General features: G+C 43.3%; 1 protein-coding gene across 1 annotated transcript in view; it reads left to right on the top strand.

Moving 5' to 3' along the window:
• The window catches only part of LHCGR (luteinizing hormone/choriogonadotropin receptor), a 130,238-nt gene that overhangs the window by 98,965 nt on the left and 12,334 nt on the right, over nt 1-18,939 (top strand). The window contains exons 8-10 of the mRNA XM_006839472.1: nt 5,981-6,049; nt 14,645-14,719; nt 17,256-17,441. Coding sequence (XP_006839535.1) covers nt 5,981-6,049; nt 14,645-14,719; nt 17,256-17,441 — 330 coding nt within the window. The remainder of the gene's footprint in view (nt 1-5,980; nt 6,050-14,644; nt 14,720-17,255; nt 17,442-18,939) is intronic.

Here is an 18,939-nt window from a genome sequence, read left to right as displayed (position 1 = left end):
ATATCCCTGAGCCTGCTTGGTCTGATAGTCTGTGTTGTTGCTGACGGAGCTCCTTTACTACACGTCTACCCAATCGCCATCTTGTTTGTTCTCCTCAAATATATTCTTGAAATTGTCTCTAAATGCTGGTGGAATATATTCAAAGTCATATTTTGGTTCTCATGGACTTGTTTTAATTTTCTTCAGCTTCAACTTGAACTTGTATATGAGCAATTCATGGTCTTCCTTGTAGGTCTAAGGAAATTATCTTATCACTGACAATGTTGTACTTCAGGATAGATTTTGAAATGTTCTTTTTAACAATGAATGTGACACCATTCCTCTTCGATTTGTCATTCTCAGCGCAGTAGACCACATGATTGTCAGATTCAAGATTGCTAATACTAGTCCATTTTAGGTCACTAATGCTTAAGATACCAATCTTTATGGGATCCATTTCACTTTTGATGACTTTTGGTTTTCCTAGAGTCAGACTTCATACATTGCATGTTCCAGTGATTAATGCATTATTTGCAGCTGTTTCTTCTCATTTTGAGTCATAGTACACTAGCAAATAAAGACCCTGAAACTATTCCATCTACATCATTAAGGTTGACTCTACTTTGAGACAGCAGCTCTACCCTAGTCATGCTTTGAGTATCTTCCAACCCAAGGGGCTCATCTTCTGGCACTATATCAATGTTCTACTGCTATCCATAATGTCTTCAGAGACTAATTTTTCAAATGGGGAACCACCTCCTATTTCTTCCTAGTCTTGATGGTTCTTCCTTAATCTAGAAGTTCTACTGAAATCTAGCTACCATGGGTGACCTTGCCAGTATTTGAAATACCAGTGGTGTAGTGCAACAAAGTGTCAGACAAGGGGTAAAAAAGCAGGGAAAGGGCTACTTTTTCCTTGATTCACTACACATACAGCTCCATCATTTAGAAGTAAGGCAAACAAGCAGGGAAAAAGGCTCTGCACTTATTTCCCGCCAACAGACCATGTGATATGCATCATGAAAATGATGAAAACTACAACATCCTCTGACATACCCTGGGGCCAACAGTTGCCAAACTAGTAACCCAAGACTCACCCAAGGAGCTCCTTTGTAAACCTGTATATTCCTGGGCACCACTAACATTAGATTCTGGTTCAGTAGGTCTGTAGCTGCATTTTAACAAGCAATGTCAGGTAATTCTGATTTGGTGGATAGAGGAGAAAGTTTTGATAAATACTGGTCAAAACACTAAGAAATCAGACTTCAAAAAGTTCAGCGAAAACATGGTATGATTCTTCCTTCTAAAACAGATTGCTAAAAAGAAATTCAACCTCCCAAGTGACAGGAGGCTCTCCAAGAATAAGATTCTAAGTATAAATCAGAGAAAATTCCAGTGGGATAGAGCTTCTAGGGAGGTAAGAAGATTGCATATGATTATAAAAGACAACAGGCCAAGATCCTGTACCTATCTTCTTAGATTCTACAAAGTAAGATGGGGAAGGAAAACTATTGAAAAATGATATCCAAGAACTGAAGCAGGATACAAAGGAGTTTCAAAAAGTTCATGGAAAAAAATAATTAAAAGCTAATGAAATTTTTTCTTGAACTTTTGAAGTCCCTTAATACTTAAAGGCTAGTGTGTGAAGCTCTAAAGTCAGAAGAATTCAAAAGAAAGCACGTGACAGGGGGAAACTGCCCACTCTTTGAGGGCCAGCCTGCTTCTCAGCACCTACTAACCAGCTCCTGCATGGTGTTCTGCAAGGCTGAGGGAAAACGGGGGAAGATAAGAAATGAGTTAAATACACCTCTGCTCTCTTTGTACTCACTCCAGTGAGGACACTTTAATAATTATTTTTTAATCTTTATATTTTCTGAGTTTCCAAGTCCAAATGTGTGTCAACAATAGTCCACCTGTATTAATTTCTATTCTGATTGTCTTAGATAAAGGAGCCTGGTGTCACAGTGGGTTGTTCATTGGGCTGCTAATAGAAAGGGGAGCATTTCAAAGCCACCAGCTGCTCCTTGGGGGAAAGATGAGGCTGTCTGCTTCCATAAAGATTTGCAATCTTGGAAAAGCTATGGAGCAGTTTCACTTTGTCCTGTAAGGAGGCTATGAGTTGAAATCGACTCAGTGGCAGTGGGTTTCATTTGGTTTTTGATCTGTCTTAGATGTGCTATAAGGAGCTCTGGTAGCATAGTGGTTACGAATCGGGCTGCAAACCTCAAGGTCAGCAGTTCAAAACTACCAGCCGTTCCACAGGAGAAAGATGAGGCTTTCTGCTCCCGTAAAGATTTACAGCCTCAGAAATCCTGTACAGGGTCACTGTGAGTCAGAACCGACTCCACAGCACACAACAGCTGCAGCAGACGTGCTGTAGGTTGACAGAAAGAGATCAGATTTTGCTGCTCCATACACACACACACACACACACACACACCACGAGATGAAATTTAGTGCTTGCTTTATTTAGTCACAGCTAGAGAATCCTTGCTGACAAACCTTGCTGACAACAGCCATCTGGAGCAAGATTGGGTGGAGTATGTGTCTAAACCCTAAACCGCTTCCCAAGTCACTTCCCCAACCTGTCCCTAGCATGGGTATGCAGCTGCCAGCAACCCAGTATAGGAAAGCAGGGATCTTGCCAGATTCAAGGGGCTTAACTATCTATCATTTAATTCTGCCCTTTCTTACTTTGTTGTTGTTGTTTGTCGTGAAGTCGGTTCTGACTCATAGTGACCCTGCACAGGGTTTCCGAGGCTGTAAATCCTTATGGGAGCAGAAAGCCTCATCTTTCTCCCACAGAGCCACTGGTAGTTTCGAACTGCCAACCTTGAGTTTAGCAGCCCAATTAGCAACCACCGTGCTACCAGAGCTCCTTTCTTACTTAGGACTTCTCTATTTATTACTGAAAAATATAGACAAATATTTTCATTTAAGTCAATAGCTTTCAAATTTGGTTAACTGTGACTTACAGTAAGACCATCCAATTCTTTGAACACATACTTATTTCAACCCTACCAGGTGTTAGGCACTATTGTAGACATAGGACTCACCAATAAACAAGACAGTGTAAAATCCCTGCTCTCAAAGAGCTCCCATTCTGCTGAAGCAGCTAGACCATAAACAAAATATAACACAAGCAACCCAGAGGCCTATCCGGAAGTGTGTCTGTAAGTATGGAGGTCAGTCAGAACAGGTGTATAAGGTCCTTATGGTCTTTCTTTAGCGTAAGAAAAGGAAGCCCGGGTGGCACAGTGGGTTAGACTTTGGACTGCTAACAGGAGGAAGACGAGGCAGTCTGCTTCCAGGAGCAGCTCTACTATGTCCTTGAGGATCTCTTTGACTTGACAACAGTGCATTAAATGCAAGAAAAGGCTCCGAGGCTTTTCTATGATTTAGAAGCTGCACTTGCCTCAAATTAAAGCAAATGTGATTAAGAATCTTTACATGTAGGGCTTGGTTCAGGGGCCCTGGTGGATTGCTAACCACTAGGTTGGTGGTTCAAACCTACCAGTGGCTCTGAGGGAGAACGATGAGGCTGTCTGCTCCCCTAAAGATTTATAATCTCATAAACCCTATATAGAATCACTGTGTGTAGGAATCAACTTGCTGACAATAGGTTTGGTTTTTGGTTTTGGTTTTGGAAGGGCTTGAGGGCAAATAAGCACTGGACTACTAACCAAAAGGTCAGCAGTTCAAACCTACCAGTGACTCCTTGGAAACCCTATACAGGGTCCATGGCTCTTAACAACAAAGGGCAAGTGGGAGCTGTCTACAATTCCAGTTGTCTGTAATTTGTTGTCTGGGGACTGCTTGTTGCCTGTAGTGCAGCAGATGGTGATAAAGCAATGGGGAAAAACAAATCAAGGAATGGACACAGGGGATGCTGGAAGGCAAGCAGGAAAGGCCACACTGGGAAGATGACACTGACTACAGCCCAGCAGGAAGAGGGTGAGTGGGCCAGGTGGAAATGTGGGGAAAGAAAAATGAAAACGACTAGCAAAACCAATGTGGGGGAAATGACCCAAAGTGTGTTCTACTTTCATTTCTACCCCAACCAGTCAAGTCACTTTCCGTTTTGAGATTGTTCCCTCCTATTCAAAATGAAGCGGGGGTGGGGGGTGGAGGGTGGAGGGGTGGTTGCTGCTTGATCCTTCTAGCTCTAACTTTTCTGAGTGTCAGAAGTCTCTCATGTCTTATCTGGAGCAGAAGAATATATGTATATGCATTCATACATATGTGGGCGCACAGTGGCTCCATAGGATAAGCACTGGACTGTGAGCCACAAGCTCAGTGGTTCGAGCCCACCAGACACTATGCAGGAGAAAGATGAGGCTTTCTGCTACCACAAAGATTTTTTTTTTAATACCTCAGAAACCCTATACAGGGTCTCTGTGAGGGGGAACTGACTCGACAGCCCTGTGTACAAGGGGACTTCAAAGAGCTCATGGAAAAATGGAATTAAAAGATAATTAAAATTTTCCACAGACTTTATGAAGCTCCCTTGTATATGTATGTGTTTCACATATAAAAATGGTAGAACAAAATTTCATAAAACTCCACTCTAACTACATACAAAACATATTTATGTTTTCCATTGGTTTTATTCTGTTCTATTTCCCTTTAAAAAAAAAAAAATGCTGGTTGTACCCACTATACTAAATTGATTTCACTAATCACTAATGAATCTTAAATAACTTTGTATAGACACTGAAATATTCTTGGTTCTCGAGTCAAATTTAGCATCAGTGAAACCACATTCTCATCAGAGAGCAGAACGACTGGCTCTGCATTGGAGCCATCCTGTTTCCAGTACACTGGGAAGGCCAAGGGCCATAGATGCCTGTGGTCCTGGAGCTGAGACTGAAGTATCAGGCAGACAGTTCTGCCCTCAAAACCCAGCTTTGCCACTGCACTAATATTTTTTTATGTTATTTTTTAAACTTTTCAAAATCTTTGAAATAAAGCTTTTATTATAGAACAATTTTAGAGTTACAGAATGATTGCAAAGGTGGTCAGAGTTCCGAGGTGCCCTACACCTGGTTTCCCCTTTAGCATCTTATTTGTTGTTGTTGTTGTTGTTGTTAATTACCAACAAGTGGGTTTGGACTCATGGCCACCTTGGATAGGGTTTTCAAGGGGTAACTGGTGAGTTTGAACTGCCGACCTTGCATTAGCAGTCTAGCGCCACACCAAAACTTCCAGTATCTTATACTATAATATACTATATTGGTCACAATTAATGAACAAATATCCATAAATCATTATTCAGTAAAGATCATACTGTATCCAGATTTCTTCACTTTTCTCCTCATGTCCTTTTTCTGGCCCAGAATTCTACCTGGGATGACACATCACATTTTGTAATCATGTCTCCTTAGTGTTGTGGAGGTTTTTCAGAATTTCCTTGTTTTGAGAATTGCTGGGTATTGAAAAATGTCTCTGTATTGAGAAGTGTCTGATTTTTTTTTTCCTGATTAGACTGAAGCAAACGGCACAATTATGCAGAGACTTGAGTTTCTTTTAAGTGTATGGTGGTTTTTGTTGTTGTTGAGTGCCGTCAAGTCAGTTCCGACCCATAGCTACCCTGTATAGGGTTTCCGACAAGCAGCTGGTGAGATTGGACCGCTGACCTCGTAGTTCACACCAACTTTGTAGTCCCCAGCGCATTAACCCACAGCGTCACACCAGGACTCCAATGGCTAATTAAATGATTACATACATATACATGCATGGCCAGTCAAGTACCAGCCCTTGAGTCACACAGAATGCATTGGTGGTGGCGATGGTGGTGGCAGATATGGAGGTAAATGACACCAAAAGTCTAGCTTCATCCCACCAGGTAGTGATACTCTGAAATGTTAGACTAACAGAGCTAGTTATTTTGAATGCCAGTAATTATCTTAGTGCTAAATGTCACAGGAGGATGAATAAGAGCTCCCAAACTGCGCTGCTCCCATTCCTTCCAGTTCCTAAACCCATTCTCTCCCTCCTTCAGCAAGCTCTATGGAAATGGATTTGAAGAAATACAAAGTCATGCGTTCAATGGGACGACGCTGATTTCACTGTAAGTATGTGCTTATTTCCCCAGCTCATGAATAAAAATGAAACATTACTCTGGCTACCAGATCACATTCAATCTTCAGCAACTAACTCAGCGCAAAAATAAACTTTCAAGTGGCTAGTCCCCGGTGCCTCACGCATGTTACTAGGCAACTGGCTGGCTGGAAACCCCAGAGTACCCTGGTTTCAAAGACAGAAGCAGCCTCGTTACATTGAAGTTGACAGTTTGCTGAAATATTCAACACCCTACTTTATGCCTCCGCCATTTCACGGCCTCTCTCACTAGCCCCCTCACTAAAGCTGATGGTGTGTTAGCAGCAACACAGTTTCAGAGATGTTTTTCTCCCTGGCCCAACGGCAGAAAAATCTGGTAACACCATTTACCAGCCAACTTAGCCACAACAGTTCCACTCAGTGTCCCATCTCCCTATTGTGGGGAGTATGGGGAGATTCATGTTAATTTCCAGAGGATGTGGGGCACTCCCCAAGTCAGCTTTAGCAGACTTTATCTCAAGGAGTAGGGGGCAGGGCATCCCTCCTGTTTCCTTCATTGTTCTCAACCTCTGTTTCTTTCCGGGGTTCTTCTTCTACAGTAGTGACATATTCACAAAACTTTGGGGGTCTAGGATCAGTTGTACCTTAACAGGTACAGAGTAAGGTGATGATCACTCCACAATCATGTATAATAAAAACTAAGACCTCACTAATGGAAAGCTCAGTTCAAGCCTAAATTAAGGGTGCGGAAATCTTTGTAATAAACAAGTCATCTAAGCCATGGTCTACACCAGTGCTTCTTACATTTCGTTGTTGTTAAGTGCTGTCAAGTAGGTTCCAACTCACAGCAACCCTGTATAGGGTTTCCAAGGAACAGCCAATGGGTTTGAACTGCCACCTTTGCAGCTAAAGCTGACCTTGTGGTCCAGTACATTATCCTGCAATTACCTGGGAATACATAATTACCTGGAAATTGTTCAAACGCAGATTCCTGGGATTTCATTCAAAAAGCGTAGAGTGGTGGTTACTGTTGTTGTTAAACGCAGTTCTGAATCACAGCAACCCTGCATAGGGTTTCCAAGGAGCGGCTGGTGGGTTTGAACCACTGACTTGTGGTTAGCAGTCCAGTGCTTATCATATAGTGCCACACCAGACTCCAAGTCTAGGGTGGTGGTGGTGGTGGTGGTGGTTATGTGCCGTGGAGTCAGTTCTGACTCATAGCGACCCTGTACAGGGTTTCCGAGGCTATAAATCTTTACGGGAGCAGAAAGCCTCATCTTTCTCCCAAAGAACAGCTGGTAGTTTCGAACTGCTAACCTTATGGTTCACAGCCAGATTCATAACTACTACGCGATCAGAGCTCCTTCAAGTCTAGGGTTATTAAGTGCTGTTGAGTCAATTCCAACCCATAGCAACCCTGTATAGGGTTTCTGAGGAGCAGCTGGTGAGCTTGAAATGCCGACCTTGCAGTTCAAACGGCTTTGCAGTCTGGCGCATTAACCCACAGCACCACACCAGGAGGGTAGGACCTAAGAATTTCCATTTCTTACACGCTCTCATGGGATGCTGATGCTGCCAGTCTGAAATTCAGTACTAGATGTCTATATAATATTCTATTTATTTATTGTAACTATAGACAGTAGAGTCCTGGATTACTAACCACAAGGTAAGTAGTTCAAATCCACCAGTCACAGGGTGGCTGTGAGTCAAAACTGATTCAATGGCACTTAACAACAACATAGACTTTAGCGAAGGATCTTACTATATTGATGCCATGTTAAATATTTGTTGGCTAAGAGAATAGGCTTTAGAGTCATTAACTTGAACTGAAAATCTAATCCCACTGTTGATTATCTTGTGTACCTTGAGCAAGTTGCATGATCTATCTAAGCCAAGTGTCCTGACCCATAAAATGTTGCTGCAGTGCTAACAGGATGCATTGAGGACACCTCCAGCAACATGAGAAGGTCTACTTTGTACCCCACCTACTTAACATAGTGCCTAACACAAACTAGGCTGACAAATAGCTAACTAATATTATATTTTTATGGTCTGAATACATAATAAGTACTCAAGAAATGGTAACTTTAAAAAAAAGTTCTTCCTCTCATAGCCTGAATCTTACCTCACTTCAAACACTTTTTACTATTCGTTGACTTGAATTGACTGAAGGGTTGGTTCATTCTGTCTAGTTTAATCTATTTCTGCCATACTGAAATCAGAGACATTGATGCCTTCCCCTGGAGCAGCAGTCTTAGGAGCCTCATTCCATTATTTATTCAACAAGTATTGACCAAGCCTGATCTCTACTAGAAGGAGCATGCTGTATGTGGAGGAGAAATGAAGACGGCTATGCCCTGTGCTTGCTCTACAGGAGTTTACAGCCTAGAAAGAGGCATCTCCAAATGGCATATAAACTGCACTCTTAATAGTAACAATACCAGAAGGCTAGACATGTTACCTCTCCTGAGAGAGGGACAGTGCTCTGCGATTTCAAAGGCGGGGCAAGGGAAATTAGAGACAGCCTCATGAGAGAGGTGGACTTTGAGGTGGGCCTGGTGAAGACAGGCATAGACAGGAGGGAATCTCATTCTGGGTAAAAGGCAAGAAAAAGAATGGTCCAGGTGAGGGGCATGGAATGTGTTCAAGGAATAGAAATAGTACCTTTTAGAAAGGTCTAGATGTGAGCTAGGGACAAAGAAGGAAGGGTTTTGAATGCCAACATAAGAGTTTAAATTCTTTGTCCACAGAAAATGAGAAACCACTAAGTGTTCTGGGTTGAGGACTATTCAGAGTGATATTTAAAACTCATCAATGCCAGTCAATGCCTACTCATAGGACCCGAATGGACATAGAATTGTCCCTAGGGTTTCCAAGGCAATGATCTTTACAAAGAAAACTGCTGCATCTTTCTCCTGTGGAGCCACTGGTGGGTTCAAAGTCTGTGAGCGGTGGAGAGTTTATTCACTGTACTACCAGGGCTCCTTAAAGAGATACTGAAAGTTAATCTGTTAGCAGTGAGGGCAAAGGGCTAGAAAGGAGAAGAACAGAGGCGAGAGATACACTGGACTCTCTGGCAAAGTTCCACATGGCCAGCAAGGAGTCATGAGCTAGGGTGGAGGTTGGCTCCACTAGAGTGGAAAAATGAGGCAAAGTTGAAAAATACAGTGAATGGACATAGACTTGGCAACCAATTATAATCACAAAAAAGGGCAAACTTGAAAAATGTGGTGAATTGACAGAACAAAGCAAGTTCATCAATGGAGGTAATAGAGAAAAGGAAGTTAGATATTTACTGCAGGTCTTTCCATCTTGGGAGGTGGGGAAAGTAGCAGTGTTTTACAGAAATCAAGATGCAACCAGGGTCTGTTTGGAAGAAAGTGAGGGTAATGGAGACAGAGCTGCATAGGACTCAGGAAGCCCATCACCTTTCTAGGCCTCATTTATAAAGTGAAGGGTTAAGGAGAAGTAACTCTCTAGGCCTCTCCAGTTGAAATGCCTTCATAGACTGTCATTGGAGGTGTCAGTGGTACCCCAGGTGGGGAGATGCAGCAGGCAGTCAGCCATGTGAGTCTAGAGCTCAGGAGCAGGCCGGGGCTGGGACCACAAATTTCAGGATCATGGGAATAGAGGGGTGGTTGAAGTCCTTTGTGGATAAGGCCACCTGAACAAATGGCAAAAATAACAGAAAGGAATATAAAATCGGGGGAAAGCAAGATATGACAAAGAATAGCCACAACAAAAGCGTATCAACTTAAGAGGATAAAGTGCCCAGAAAGCATCTTTGGAAAGTCAGGATAATGGGCTTCAGGGAGGAAAACTTGGTCAACAGTGTCTCAAATGGGTGTGGATGCAAAAAGTCCAATTGGTCCAAATTCAGTATCCCCATATCACATTGTTGTCAGACAGAGAAAACCAAGAATGCAACCAGTTTGCTAAGAATATATAATCATTTCATTCATCTATATATTCAATCAGTGTCAATATATTCAATTCAACAAGTGTCAATCAAGTGACACCAGTGTATTAGGCATTGGGTCTGCATGTGCAGAGCTAACATAGCCTCTGTCTTCATGAAACTTTCTTTCTAGCAGGAGAAAAGGACAAGAAAAAGACAACTCATTAGGTAAATAAAATTTGTGCAAGTAGTGACATGTACTTTTAAGGAAATAGCCCATTCTGGTGAGACTGAGTAAGGGTTGTTGCTGTTGTTAAGTGCCATCAAGTCATTTCCAACTTAGGAGCCCTATGTAGGGTTTCCAATGAGCAACTGTAAGGGTAATCTAATGGAAATGATAGGGTGTTCAAGGATGGCCTCACTGAAGGAATGACATTTAAGCTGAGCCTCAAGGATGGCAAGTAATCCACTATGGCAAGAGTGACAGGAAATGCATTACAGAAAGAGGGACTGGCATGTGCAAAGGTCCTGTGGTAGGAAAGAAAAGAAGTTGATATGCTCCAGAGTTTGAGAGGAGGCAAGTCTGACTGTAGAGTCGTCAGCGAAGGGAAGACAGTGGAAGATAAAGCTGAAGATTTAGGCAGCAGCTTTTCAGGCAGAACTGAGGATCCATTGTTGTTGTTGTTAAGTGCAGTCGAGTTGATTTCGACTCATAATGCCCCTGACACTGTATAGGGTTTCCAAGGAGCAGCTGGTGGGTTTGAACCTCCAACCTTTTGGTTATCAGTCCAATGTTTACCCTACAGAGTCACACCAGGACTGCAAGAGGGTCACAGTACCCATTTAAAAAAAAAAAAAAAATCCTATTGCCATCTAGTCAATTCTAATTCGCAGCTACTCTCTAGGGCAAAATAGAACTAGCCCACAGGGTTTCCAATCTTCATGGAAGCAAGCTGCCACGTCTTACTCCAGCAGAGTAGCTAATGGGTTCAAACCATCCGCCTTTTGGTTAGCAGCTGAGCAGTTACCCACTGGACAACCAGGGCTCCTTTTAGGGCGCGCCATGGTATAGAGGTTGCAGTGTTCAAAACTGTCAAGCCAAAATTTATAACTAAACCTACATTCATCAAAGTCTGGGACACATTCCTCAGATATACACCTGTGTAGAGCAATGACACAGAAACACTGCAAAGTTCTCAAGCACCCTACTTACTAAGGCAAGACAAGAAAGAGAGGGGCTTCTGGTAGCCCTCATACACCCTCCAGGGCCTGGGAGTCAGTCTTCACTAGTTCCATAGCATCCCCATTCAGAGAGCTTTGGGAGGAGTCTGGTGCTTCTCTCACTGTACTTCCAAAGGTCATTCAACCTGTGCTTCTTACACCAGGAGAACCACATCACTTGGTAGAGTTCCCCAGGAAAATGGGATAGATGGATTTGATTTCTATTTTTTGATCAAGTTACATCACGCATAGTCATCAGTACACAAAAAGACCCAGGTTTTAATAAAACATACGAGATGCTCTGTCATACAATTTGAACAATTAATTTGGCCTGACTGTCACAAGGATTATTTGTTCACTGAGGTTGGTTTTAATGATTTAGGGCCATAACTGAACATAATTTAAACAAACTAAAAGAAGAGCCATGGAGGTTTGGGAAGGGAAAACTACTTTTGATGTAGGTTTTAAACAGCAATTGACTGTGACAACCTCATCTCTTAGAAAATGGAAATACACCCATGGGATGAGGTTATATAAGACTGACAGGTGCATTCTGATGAAAGGACTGAGGGTTTCCAAGGAAAATGCTTAGTTGAAGCATGTGGAAAACAGCCACCCAGGGAGTGAGATGCAGGGGCTTCCGCAGTTTCTAGATGGTAGGCGTGATTTGGAGTCAAGCAGTAAGAACATGAAGATGATGTAAAGTGATGAGAGGAACACAGGTAATTACCTAGGCCTCTTCCAGGGGTGAATGGAGGTTGTTGGGTTGTAGCTTTGTTTCTCCACATAACAGTGGTACCAAAGAATCATACTCCCATGCTTGAAATCATCACACCAACAATCGATGTGCTCACTGCCCAGAATTTTCCAGAAAGCTTTTTAAGGTCACCACCTCAAGAAAGTACTCAAAGGAAGACAGACAGACTTGAGAAGAGGGACTCCTCTCCTAACTCTCCTGTCCGCCCAGAGTAGGGCTTGGGCTTGGAGACACCAGCCAGCATCAGGTCCAGACTGAGCAGCTCCGGAGCAACCGTCAGTTGCTTTAGGCTAAAGAGAAAGAGATCCTAAGCTAGCTGTTGCTTTTTGCTTCTGACCTTATGAGCAGTGGCCCTCAACCCTTTGATTCCACATCAGACACACCTGTGATCATGTGCACACCACAGAGCACTGGGGCACTTTTCTACTCAGGTTGTATGTAACCCCGCTGCTTTCTTACCCACTGAGAAATGCATTGTTGAAAGGCAAAAGAGTGAGGAACATTATGAAAGGAATAACTTTGAGTTGACCCTATTTTTTTTTTTTTAAGCACTTGCATGCTCCCGCACATTATTATTAAAAAACAAAATGACTCTGGGAGCCATGCAAGTTCAGAATGGTGGAGAACCCCTGAAACAAAGCCAGAAACTGCTTATACTCCTCCAGTTATAACCAATCCAATCAGCATTTCATTCTTGCTCATCTGCCTTCTCAGCTCATATCCCACCTGCTTGGCCTACCTGCCTTTAATGTCTGACCACCTGTGGCCTAAACATTTTACCCAGAGGTGCATGCCATACACCTAATTAACATGGATTTTTCTGGGCAAAAAACCTAGACCAAATTCCAAAATCCAACTTTCCGGTGCAGCCAGGCAGTTTCCTTTGCCTTCAGGTTGTTGTTTTTGTTAAGTGCCATCGAGTTGGTTCCAACTCATAGCGACTGTGTATAGGGTTTCCAAGAAATGGCCGGTGAGCTTGAACTGCTGACCCTGTGGTTCAAACTGACCTTGCAGTCCAGTGCTTTATCCCATAGTGCCACACCGGGTCTCAATACATTTGGGTGTCCACAATTTATGACTTACAACATTTTTCATGGACCCAGACGTGGGCTGTTGCACAGTCCTGTGGTTCTCAGCTCTAGCTGCCCATTAGAACCATTAGGTCGTGGTGGTGGTTGTACGCCATGGAGTCAGTCCCAACTCATAGCAACTCTGTATATGGTTTCTGAGGCTGTAAATCTTTACGGAAGCAGAAAGCCTCATCTGGTAGATTTAAACCACTGACTTTGTCATTAGCAGCCCAATTCATAATCCACTAAACTACCCTGGGCCCTATAGAACCATCAAGACATCCATTAAATCCAGACTCTCAAAGAGATCCAAACATCTGATCTTTTTTAAGTTCTTTGGGAGCTCTGGTAGTGTAGTGGTTACAAATCAGGTTGCGAACCGCAAGGTCAACAGTTTGAAACTACCAGCCGCTCCGCGGGAGAAAGATTAGGCTTTCTGCTCCCGTAAAGATTTACAGCCTTGGAAACCCTGTACAGGGTCGCTATGGGTCGGAACCGACTCGACGGCACTTAACAACAACAACAACAACAATGTACAGCCAAGGTTGAGGACCACAGGCTTAGGTAAACCCACACCAAGGAAGACAGCGTGACGCCAACACATCCAGGTCACCATTTCAGGAAACCTAGGAGCCCTCATGGCACAGTAGTTAAAGCACTTAGCTGCCGATCAAAAGGTCATTGTTGAAACCCATGGGAGAAAGATGTGGCCATCTGCTTCCATAAAGCCTCTGGGACAGTTCCTCTGTCCTATAAGGTTGCTGAGTCGGACTCAAGTTAAGGGCATTGGGTTTGGCTTTCCTTGTTTGTTAAGGGCAGTTAGGCTCCTAACTGGGAAACACTGATATTTTGCAGGAGGAGATGATCTCACCATGGTAAGGACCCCTGCATGTCCATTTCAAGGAGAACAGAAAAAAAGTTGTGGAGCAAGGTGGGGTCATCAGGTACACCTGCACAGGCTAGCACTCCTCAGTTCCAAGGGGCACTAATCACATAGCCCACCATGTCAGTGTGCCTCTTGGGTGGGGCAGCTCAGTGATCTTGCTGCCTTTGGCCCAGGATAGCCTCAAAACCTGGCTGCTGGGGCTTCCTGAAGTAGACACAGCTCTCAGGGAAACAGAATGCAAAGGTGATAGAGATGCAGAGAGAAACGACGTAGACAGTGACCTAAGCTAATAACCCCATAAACATCACTGACTTATTTCTCACCAGATCATCTTCAGAGTCAGCTCCAGCTTTGACCAGGCAAACAGGGCACATAGTGGGGGGCCCTGTGAGCAAGAATTAAGCTTTCATTCTTCACTGAGAATGCTGGGTTTAAATGAGAGTTTCCATTGTAAGAAGGAGCACATGGTCTTCATTGTAAAACCTTCATTGCTTTAGAAAAGGAAAGGGTTGGAACTTCAAGTTGTAGGCCCACAAGTTCCACCAAGCAATGAGGGGCACTGCAGAGAGAAAGCAATGCCAAACACATTGGTACATTCACGGTTTAGTGAAGGAGTAGCAGCGTGTCTTTCTTCCACTTTACCTACAGTTCTCCCTCTTCCTCTTCTAGCCCTTTGCACCATGCAGGTTGGCCCAAGTGCATGTGTACAGAGCTATGACTCTTTACACTATTCAAGGTGCAAACTCCACTAAGGAAACTCTTCTTCCCCACAGGGAGTTAAAGGAAAATGTACATCTGGAGAAGATGCACAATGGAGCCTTCCAAGGGGCCACGGGGCCCAACATCTTGTGAGTACAGTGGTACTGCCTCCCTGCCTGCTTGGGGTACCCAGGAATATCACTCCCAGCCAGGTGTGTGTGGATTCAGCCTTTGAATCTGAAAAGGCCATGTATGGAGGGCTGCTTTGAAGGGGCACTGCCCACCTGCCACCACTTATAGAAATCCACAGCCAGTGAGCTGACTGGCCCCTGGCACTTGGCCGGACAAGGCTTTCTGAGGGAGAGTAGAGCCAGGTTCCGTCAGGTAATGGGGAACTAGTGCAAGGGCAGTTGGGAAAATTAGGAGAAACAAGAAACTGACACCAACTGCAACTGCAGTGGGACTTCAGGGAGGAATGTAGTGGGGCCCAACACTCAGCTCTAAAATGGGTGACACTCAGCATCCACAAGAACACCCTCTCCACAGTGGGTCTGCCCCCTACACCGTATCCATTCAACAGACAGCAATTGATTAAAAGGCCTCTGTATACTCTACACCCTGTAGGAAAGACAGTGAGGAGCAAAAACAACCCTCTTCTTGTCCTTGAAGAGCTTATAGTTAGATGGAGTGGGGGAGAACAGGAAAGCAATAAGCAGGCATGTAATTTTTTAAATGAGAAAAGTACTAGGAAAACAGTGAACAGGACAGCTCAGTTCACTTGCTCATTCTTTTATGCAACAAATATTTTCTGAGGCCCTACTATATATACTAAGGAGTCCTGGTGCAGTGCTAGACTGCAAAGTCATTTGAACCACAAGGTCAGCGGTTCAAGCTCATCAGCCACTCCTCAGAAACCCTACACATTGTCACTATGGGTCAGAACTAACTCGACAGCTCTTAACAACAACTATACACTAAAGGAGCCCTACAAGTGTAGTGGATTGCTAATCAGAACATCAGCAGTTCAAATCTACCAGCCCCTCTAATGGTTCAGAAAGATGATGCTTTCTGCTTCCGTAAAGATTTTCTGCCTCTGAAACACTATGCAGGGCCATTATGAGTCAGAACCGACCCAATGGTACACAATCATCACCACCACCACTATATACCAAGCACTGTATCAGACATCAGGGAAACAGCAGAAAAATGGAAAAGACAGACATCTCTGACTTCACAGAATGAGGGAAGACAAACATGGATCAACTAAGTAAAAGGCATAGGATGGTATTCTTTGTGAGACCGAAAAGTTGCCAACTGGCTGAGGAAGAGGAGAGCTGGCATGGGGAGCTACCATTTTAAAGAGGATGGTCAGGGAAGACTATGCTGAAAAACTGTCATCTGAGTAAACAGCTGAAAGAAGTGAGGGGGAAAGGTGTGTGGGTCTCTGCAGGAAGAGCATTCCAGGTTGTTGTTGTTAAGTGCTGTCAAGTCAGTTCCAACTCCTAACAACCCTATATAGGGTTTCTAAGGAGTGACAGGTGGGTTTGAACAGCCGACCTTGTGATTGGCAGTGCTTATCCTACAGTACCACACTAGGATTCCTATTCCAGGTGGAGGGGACAGCAAAAGCTTAGGCCTTGTGGCAGGACCTTGCCTCGTGTATTTGAGGAACAGCAAGGAGACCAATATGGTCAATGAGCAAAGAGGATTCTCATAGAAGCATCAAAGTAGAGGTGGCAGGTCTTATGGAACCTTGTGGGTGACTCTAAGGACTTTGTCTTTAAAAGTGAGAGGGGAAAACTTTAGGGTTTAGAGTGAAGGAAGGGCCCAGTTATTCTTGATATCCTAGCTCCTGCCAGCACCAACTCATGACACCTACCACCTTCTACCTACCACCACTATCAACACTCTATTTCCTAATTCCTGCTTGCTATCAATTCTTGATTCTGTCTACTACCTAAACCCCTGATGTCATCTACCTTCTAGTTCTTCTAGTTAAAGCCAAGGCATCTGGAGCTTCAATGTTTCCTCATGGGGTAGCACACAAAAGCTCATGTCATTTCATGTCTGCTATCATACACAGCAAGTCATTTTCTTGGGTTTGGTTTTGTTTTAACTTTTTACTGTGAGTTGAGTGGACGTTTGTGGAGCATACTGGGTTTCCATTCAACAATTCCATTTGTGACACTGATAGACCAAGTTGTTTTTTCACTTCTGTTATGAGGGAAAAGAGGTGGGAAGACAGAGGGAGAAAAGTGGAAAAGAAGAGGGAGAGAACGCCAATGAATGGATGGCAGGTACCAAGAGTTCCACTCAATTTTGAAACGAATAATAGATGCATATGAGTCCTGGTGTGGTGCTGCAGGATAAGCACTAGACTGCTAATTGCAAAGTCAGAGGTTCAAAGCCACCAGCCACTCCTTGGGAACCCTATACAAGGTAACTATGAGTCAGAACCAACTCAGCAGCACTTAAACAACAACAAATGAAAAACAAAAACAGTATAGATTCTTTGTATTAAAATCTGGCTGTGAGTAAGTAAATGGAAGAGGGAAACCAAGATAGAGAAAGATAGGAGAATTCCTCAGAACCTACAATGACACTGTCACTGAGGGGAGCTTTCATCCTAGGAATCAAATGTAGAAGGTGAATAAATAAAAAGTTTTTCTCCCCTTTATTGTTCAGGGACATTTCTTCTACCAAACTTCAGGCCTTGCCCAGCTATGGGCTGGGGTCCATTCAGACACTGATTGCCGTATCATCCTATTCCCTAAAAAAATTGCCATCAAGGGAAAAATTTACCAGTCTCCTGGATGCCACACTGACTTACCCCAGCCACTGCTGTGCCTTTAGAAACTCGCCAACAAAAGAGTAAGTAAAAAAAAAACAAAAGGTAAAACCTGATAAAGTGTCAGAAAGTGAGAGTTCAAAATAGCCAGCTGGTTGAGGGCTCCCTACCCCTTCAGCCAAGTCCATAGTCACTGGGCGGCTTTCAGATAGACACGAAGAAAATAAATTGGTCAGCTCCCTCATGGAAACTGCTGCCAAAAGAGTCCAATTCACCCTGCAGCCAGAAGGCCTCTAAGCCAATTCTGGGCTAATTGAATTATAGCCTACTTTAGCGACTGCACAATGAAGCACAAAACTGGCATTGCAAAGATCAATCAGCTCTAATCCTTATGAGAGAGCACCATTTTTAAACAAGTGAGGGAGTAAACGGGGCACAAAATACTGCAGAAAGTTTTTGATTTTCTTAAGCTATTTCTCTTCAAGCAGAAGAGCACCTTCCATTTCAGAACACAATCTCAGCTCCTAAAGGATTAACTTTGTTAAGGGACATGAGCTCCTGATTGGTTTATCCCCAGTGGGACCATCTTACTGATTCACTTCAATCCAGAATGGAATGGCAGGGTTCCAGAGTTTCATTCTTCCCTTAAAGCAGTGTTTTCCAGATTTTTTTCTTTAACCCATATGCACAGTAAGAAATACCTCTTTTTACATTGCAACCCAGTACACATGTCCCATATTTAATTGAAATATAGCAAAGCAGTACTTAGCATTTTTATGTGTGATGTACTCTGATGTTTTCTTGTCTGTTTTTCCTTGTTCTGTCTCATTGTTTGTTTTTAATGCCATTCCTGATTAATTATATTATTTTCATGACCCTACTAATGGGCTATTATTCAGTCTCAGGATACAGTCATATGATTTAGATAAGATACTGCGATAGTGACATTAGTATGCTGCTGTCTTTGTTTGGAACCAGCATATCTACAATGAATCAACCAGCATGTATTGGAAACCTACTATGGGCTTCCCATAGAACTTTCGTAGTAACTAAAAAGATCAAGCACTCACTGTGTTCGGAGAGTCATTCACAGTTAAACTCTTGAATTGAGCATCAAAGAACATTGCTGCTGCAGCTGCAACTATGAGCCGTCTAGCTGATTCTGACTCATAGCAACCCTGTATGGGGCTTCTAATGCTATAAATCTTTACAGGGGCAGGAAGTCTCCTCTTTCTCCTATGGAGCAGCTGGTGGATTCAAACTGCTGACCTTACAGTTAGTAGCCCAATGCATAACCATTACACTACCAAGGCTCCTTTCAAAGGACATAAATGAAGGATTTACTGTGTTCTGAGCACAGTACCAAACCCTGAAGATACAGAGATGGGTAAGAGCTCATCCCAGCCCTTATGGAGAGACAACTCTTATCAGAGTAACACACAAGAAGCCTAATATTTAAGGATGATACAATGAAAGGTAATGATAGAGCTGAGAAGCATGCTCCTCAATAGTTGCAGGGCTTAAGAAAGGCTTCCTAGGGGAGATGACTTAACCTGAGCCTTGAGGAGCTAGATGGATGAG

Source organism: Chrysochloris asiatica, unplaced genomic scaffold (genome assembly GCF_000296735.1).
Source record: "Chrysochloris asiatica unplaced genomic scaffold, ChrAsi1.0 scaffold00024, whole genome shotgun sequence".
Lineage (NCBI taxonomy): Eukaryota > Metazoa > Chordata > Mammalia > Afrosoricida > Chrysochloridae > Chrysochloris > Chrysochloris asiatica.
This window is presented reverse-complemented; position numbering and strand designations above follow the sequence as displayed.